The 7,302-nt window shown below is 34.7% G+C and overlaps 1 protein-coding gene across 1 annotated transcript; it reads left to right on the plus strand.

Annotated features, from left to right (window-relative positions):
- The first annotated feature begins 493 nt into the window (after window positions 1-493).
- Window positions 494-4,608, plus strand: LOC115961098 (TMV resistance protein N-like). Its single transcript, XM_031080139.1, has 5 exons — window positions 494-510; window positions 1,156-2,248; window positions 2,364-2,648; window positions 2,756-3,841; window positions 3,949-4,608. Exons 1-5 carry the CDS (start codon window positions 494-496, stop codon window positions 4,606-4,608), a joined length of 3,141 nt encoding a protein of 1,046 aa, XP_030935999.1.
- Window positions 4,609-7,302: the final 2,694 nt, after the last annotated feature.

Here is a 7,302-nt window from a genome sequence, read left to right on the forward strand (position 1 = left end):
TTATTTGTCGAGCATCACATTTTAAATCTCGATAGATACATCTATCAAGCTATCTGTCGAGATTTAAAACACAACACTTCTTCACTTGATTCTTGGATAGATTTGCATGGCTTCAATACTTGAACTTTAACTCTTATTCCTTGAAGTATTAAACACATCCTAGATCTACCTAATTACAAGTAAAGTGCATTTTGTCAAAGGATTAGCCAATTCTAAATGACATATGTTCTTAACATGATCTACATATGTCCTAATAATTTGAATTTCAGACGATTTAGTCAAAATTTACACATTGACTCAAGATTCCCTTGAACAAATTTTCATTCTTTGCTATGACAACTCAACTTTAATGAAGAATATATCACCTAAATTTTATTCTAGTCTTAAACAAATTAGATTGGATAATACTTTGATCTTTGATACTTTTTTTGTAATTCGAGAATAGCATAATTGCATTCATACAAGTAATAGACTAGAATATCCAAACAAGGCTATGATAGTTAAGTTAAGGTAACTTGAAAAACTCCATGTGTACATCTTTGGGCAGCACTAACTGAAATCTACTATTGTTATAAGCTTTATAACTTAACTGACACCTTCTAATAATTCAAACAAAGATATCCATAGTTTAATTTTCCCCTCCCCATTATAACTACCTAATTTATAATTAAAAAAACTAAAATTCCACTATTATAGATACAGATTACAATCCTATAATTTAATCATAGCAGTGGCACTCACAAACTCAAATTACTGAAATTAATGATACTATACAGAAAAAAGGAATTCAAAATTTCAATTCACACACAATGGCTTTTTGCTACTCTTGAACATTACCACGCATGATGCATCTTTCAGCTTCCAAATGCAACCACACAATGCGTACATATATTCTAATGTGAACCATATTATTTCCCTTATAGGAGGACCTTTTTGATTAGACGTCCCTATATTAACAAAAGCTATCAGCTGTTAAGCCTTAATAGCATATTATACATACACACATAACTGCAACAATAATTCATTTATCTTTTCAATAATATTGGATTATTTATTGATTTATTTATTTTTTTAAGCGTGGCTGGAGGGGAGGTGGGGGGAGGGGAATTGATGGGTGGGAAAATTGCATTGCTTAATTGTCATTCTTCTTTGCAGGCTTGAGTCAGAATTTATCCAAGGTATTGTAAAAGTGATATTGCTTAAATTGAGTTCTTTGTTCCCCAAAGATACCAACGGCTTAGTAGGAATTGATTCTCAAGTGGAGAAATTGATGTCGCTTTTAGCCATAGGAACAAATGATGTTCGCATTATTGGGATTTGGGGGATGGGGGGTATTGGTAAGACAACTCTTGCTAGAGTTGTTTATGACAAGGTTTTTAATGAATTTGAAGGTGGTTGTTTTATTGCTAATGTTAGGGGTGAATCTAAAAAATGTGAGCTACTTCCATTACAACAAAAACTTATTCGTGAGATTTTGATGGATAATAGTGTGAATATAAGGGATGATTATGATGGAGTTCGTATTATCAAGAATAGGTTATGTCATAAAAAGGTTTTTCTTGTTCTTGATAATGTAAATCAATTCAATCAGCTAGAAAAGTTAGCCGGGGACTCTAAATGGTTTGGTCTAGGTAGTAGAGTCATTATAACAACAAGAGATGAACATTTGTTGACAAGGCATAAGGTACATGGAATATATGAGGCTCAAGGATTGAATGATTATGAGGCTCTTCATCTTTTTAGTTTGAAGGCCTTTAATAAATACCATCCTCCTGAAGATTATCTAGACTTGTCCACATCTTTTGTAGATTATGCTAAAGGTCTTCCTTTAGCTATTGATGTTTTGGGTTCTTTTTTGTACAACAAAAGTAAGGAGGAATGGGAAGATGCATTAGATATGATGAAAGAATATCCCAAAAAAGAAATTATTGAAATACTTGAAATAGGTTTTGATGGACTTCAGGGTACAGAAAAGGAAATATTTCTACATATCGCATGTTTCTTCAATATGAAGGAAAAAGATTATATCGTAGAAATACTAGATTGTCTTGGCCTTCACCCTAAAATTGGATTAAAGGTTCTCATTGAAAGGTCTCTTTTAAAATATTATGAAAATAAATATTGGATGCATGACTTACTCCAACAAATGGGACAAGACATAGTTCGTCGAAATTATCCTCAAGAACCTGAAAAGTGGAGCAAATTGTGGCTATATAAGGACATTCACAATGTGTTGATGAAAAATATGGTAAGAGATTGTTTAGAGAATATATCTTATCATGTTATTCAAAGAGGTTGAAATTTGAATAACTCTAGTAAACATATATCTTGCAGCTAACTCATTCCTTTTTCTTTATTATTAGGAAATGGAAGCAATTCAAGGACTTGTCCTTGAATTGGGTGAACTATATATATTTGAAATGGTACGTTGGAATCTTGAAGCCTTTCCAAAGATGCCTAACCTAAAATTGCTTATAATTCATGGTGTTCAACTTTTGCATGGCCCCAAAAATCTTCCTAATAAATTAAGAATTCTTGATTGGAGTGAGTATCCTTCAAAATCTTTGCCATCAGATTTTCAACCAGATGAGCTTGTTGAACTTCACTTGTTGCATAGCAAAATTGAACAGCTTTGGAAAGGGACAAAGGTAAGATTGTTATTTAAGTACTCTGATACAACTTTGTTTTTCAATTTCAATTAATCTTAAGGTTTGTTAAATCTAACTCTTCTACGGTATATTTTGGTTTTTAACAGTACTTGGACAAGTTAAAGCTCATCGAATTAAACAATTCCTTAAACCTCATTGCAACCCCTGACTTCACCAAAGCTCCCAATCTTGAGAAATTGGTTCTTAATGGTTGTATAAATTTACATGAGGTTCACCCATCTGTTATGGTTCTTAAAAAGCTTACTTTTCTTGATTTAGAAAATTGCAAAAGCCTTAGAAGTCTTCCAAACAAGTTTGAAATGGAATTACTTGAAATTCTCATTCTTTCTGGCTGTTCAAAAATCAAGAGAATTCCAGAATTCATGGAAAATATGAAACGCTTATCAAAACTTCACCTAAATGCCACTGCTATTACAAAACTTCCATCTTCAGTTGAACATTTGACTAACCTTGCTTCATTGCAATTAAGAGATTGCAAGAATCTTGTGTGTCTTCCAAGTATCATCTGTAGCTTCAAGTCACTAAAAGATATTAATTTGGCTGGATGCTCGAAGCTTGATAGTCTACCTGAGAAGCTGTGGAATGTTAAAAGTCTAGAGAAGGTCAATGTGAGTGGAATTTCTTTAAGAGAGTTGCCTTTATCTGTTGTTACATTAAAGAATCTTAAAGAACTATCTTTTCGGGGATGTAAAGGGCCACCACCTAAACTACTATGGAGTAAGCTTTTCCCCTTTAATTTAATGCCAAAAAGAAGCCTAAATCCTGTGAGTTTGTTTTTGCCTTCCCTCTTGGGTTTGTCTTCTTTAACGAAATTGGACCTAAGTGACTGTAATCTCCAAACAATCCCTAATTATATTGGAAACTTATCCTTTATAAAAAATTTAAATCTAAGTGAAAATCACTTTAGTTGCCTTCCTGAAAGTATCGCGCAACTATCTGAATTGTTGGTAATTGATTTACGCAATTGCACAAGACTTCGTTCATTGCCACAATTGCCATCAATGACTAAATTTTTTGAAGCAGATGGTTGTACCTCATTGGAAACATTTCCAAATGGATTAAAACCAAAAAATACATACACTACAGATCTTTTCCTCGTCAATTGCTTCAAATTGGCTAGTCGGAGTGACATGTTCTTTAACGTGCTGAGAATGCTATTAACATTTCATCAGGTCTCTCTCTCTCTCTCTCTCTCTCTCTATATATATATATATATATATATGTGTGTGTGTGTGTGTGTGTGTGTGTCAATTTTAAATTCATGGTTTGTATGTTTCAGGAAATCCACAAGCAATCTATAATAATAGGTCTCTACGGTGCCTTTAATATTGTTATTCCTGGAAGTGAAATTCCGAAATGGTTTAGGCATCAGAGTGTGGGGAATAGAGTTAATGCACAAGTTACTCATCAGAATGAAAATAAGTGGATTGGAATCGCTGTGTGTGCTATGTCATGCCCCAATTTTTATCGTTATGATTTTGGGCGTTCTTTGAGATGTCACATTTTAATCAATGAACATGAAGGTTTACACCTTTTTGTAGGCTGTTGCCCTAGATGTGTTCAGATTAAATCACATCACCTTTGGATGTGCTATTTACCCTATCAAATGTTTAATGAGAATGAAAGAGCAGTATTGGGTCAAATTGATGAGAATGGATTCATACAGATGGAGCTTAGATTTCGATGGGTTCCCAAGCATGACGTGGAGATTAAGAAATGTGGGTTTCATCTAGTATACGAACAAGACATTGAAGACATCAGAGAAATGATATCAGCTCAATCCAACAATAGCACCTTCATCACTCCTTACGAGGATGTTCATCATAATTCAACAGAAGGAATCAAATTGAAGCGAAGCCGTAATGAATATGAGGGGCTTGGAGCTAGAGGTGAAGGCAGCTCTAACGATGTCCCACACTCAAAGAGGATTGAAAAATAGAGAATGTATGGGCTCATTCTAACTTTGTTTGCAAGGATTCTAATGAAGGTGTCCTGGGATTGGTAAGTCATCTTTACAAAGATTCTGTAGCTTCCTATTGGGCCTATGGTAACCTTGATTTTTTTTTTTTTCCTTTTCTTTTCTTTTCAAAGAAGTAGGTCATGATACAAAGTAATCTTCCTTGTCCATAACATTGTTTACAGCACATCTATAGTCTGTGATTTTTTTTTTTTTTTGGGTCAAAATGTCATTGCCATTACTAGTTTCTTAAACCTCTTTAGTGTTAGAAGCTTACTATGCCATTTTCATTTTACCACCTTATACAAATTTTTCCTCAAAAAGAATAAATCCCAATTTTTAGTTAACTAGTTTTGAATTTTTTTTTTTGATAAAAGTTAGAAGGAAATTTAGTGCAGATCAACCATATATACATCACTTGCTTGTTTTATTTTTAATTAATTTTTTGTTTTGTTTTTTTTTTTTTTGTTGTTGTTTACATCAAATTCTTATTAACTTTCTATTAGTTTTTGTGGAAAGTTAATGAAAATCAACCATTTTCTTTACTTTGTTGACTATTGAGTATATTTTCACTCACCAGCAGATTCTCATTCTTCCCTTTCTCACTCACCGTTAGCGGCTCCTAAAGTAGTTGCAAGCAGTGGCAAAATAATCTGTGAAGGTGAGTGCTTTTTCTTTTCTTTTTTGATCTCATAACTGAACGAATCATTGTTGTCCATTTTCGTTTCCTTGGATTTCATTTGATAGAATCATATTTATGTGTTTGGTAATGAGATGAAGACACATATGTTAGAATGCACTCACCATTGGATTCTCATTCTTCCTTATCTCACTCACAGTCAACATCTCTTGATGTAGTTGCAAGCAGTGGCAGAACAATTGTCCGTGAAAGGTGAGTGCACCTTCTCTTTTCTTTATTGGTCTCATACCTGAATAAATCATTGTTTTCCATTTTCGTTTTCTTGGATTCCATTTGATAGAATCATATTTCTTTGTTTGATGTAATGAGATGAAGACATATATGTTATATGCTATATCTAAAATTGAGTAGATCATGCTATTGTAGAATACTTTGATTTTACAATACAACTAGCTACTGTGATTTTAAAATTTTCATAATGGACCTAATGTATTCCTATTTATACCCTTAGTTGGACTCTTTCTAACATACAGCTTAACAAAATAAAGATGTAGTTAGTCAAGGGTTTTCCAATATAAGTGTAGGCTGTCAAGTTGAACCTTGAAAATATTACTTCTGCTCTCTTTCCTTCTCAATCTTAGTTCTGAAAGCTTGTATTTTACTTATTCTTACAATATATATAACTGAGATTTGGAATTGATATGCTTAACTCATGTAAATATATTCTTGATAGATTACCTACATGGTGCGCGTGAAGATTGTTAACGTATATTAAGGTTTGTTACCTTCGGCGTGCTCTTTATGGCCTTAAACAAGCTCTACGAGCTTGGTTTGCCAAATTCAGCTCTACCATCTCTCGCTTAGGTTACATGGCTAGTCATTATAATTCTGCCTTATTTCTTCGTCGCACTGACAAAGGCACTATTTTACTTCTCCTGTATGTGGATGATATAATCATAACTGGTGATGACCTCAGTGGCATTCAAGAACTCAAGGATTTTCTCAGTCAGCAGTTTGAGATGAAAGATCTTGGACATCTCAGCTACTTCTTGGGTCTTGAAATCACTCATTCTACAGATGGACTTTATATTGCTCAAGCTAAGTATGTCTCTGAAATCTTGTCTCGAGCTGGACTCACTGATAGCAAGACTATTGACACTCCAGTTGAGCTTAATGCGCATCTGACTCCGTTAGGGGGGAAACCGTTGTCTAATCCCTCTCTTTATAGACGCTTGGTTGGCAGCCTAGTTTATCTCACTGTCACTCATCCAGACATTTCCTATGCTGTTCACCAGGTGAGTCAGTATCTGTTTGCTCCACGATCGACTGACTATGCTGCTGTTTTGTGCATTCTTCGATACCTAAAGGGCACTCTCTTCCATGGTCTTTTCTACTCTGCTCAGTCTCCTCTTGTTCTCCGTGCATTTTCTGATGCTGATTGGGCAGGAGATCCCACTGATCGTAGGTCCACTACTGGTTATTGCTTTCTTCTTGGTTCTTCTCTGATTTCTTGGCGAAGCAAGAAACAAACTCATGTGGCCCGCTCTAGTACTGAAGCAGAATATCATGCCCTTGCTGATACCACATCTGAGCTCCTTTGGCTACGGTGGCTTCTCAAAGACTTAGGTGTATCCACATCCTCTGCTACTCCTCTTTATTGTGACAACTAGAGTGCCATTCATATTGCTCACAATGATGTCTACCATGAACGGACTAAACACATTGAGATCGATTGTCATTTTATCCGTTATCATCTTATTCATGGTGCTCTCAAGCTGATCTCAGTTTCTTCTAAAGATTAACTTGCAGATATCTTCATCAAGTCACATCCTAAGGGACGTCTTTGCACTTTGGTTGACAACCTCAAGTTGGTCTCACATCCACCTTAAGTTTGAGGGGGGCTGTTAACGTATATTAGGGTATGTGGGCTTTAGGCCCACCTTGTTTACTTGTATGGCACACTTACTTGTACTGCACACTCTGCCTCCTATATAAAGGCACTTATGTATATTCTATTACTTGAGAAATACAATACT

The sequence above is a fragment of the Quercus lobata genome, chromosome 9 (genome assembly GCF_001633185.2).
Source record: "Quercus lobata isolate SW786 chromosome 9, ValleyOak3.0 Primary Assembly, whole genome shotgun sequence".
Classification (NCBI taxonomy): Eukaryota; Viridiplantae; Streptophyta; class Magnoliopsida; order Fagales; family Fagaceae; genus Quercus; species Quercus lobata.

Coding starts and splice junctions, on each gene's coding strand:
- LOC115961098 (XM_031080139.1), top strand. Junction 2,649..2,755: donor AGCTTTGGAAAGGGACAAAG/GTAAGATTGTTA, acceptor GGTTTTTAACAG/TACTTGGACAAGTTAAAGCT. Junction 3,842..3,948: donor TGCTATTAACATTTCATCAG/GTCTCTCTCTCT, acceptor TGTATGTTTCAG/GAAATCCACAAGCAATCTAT.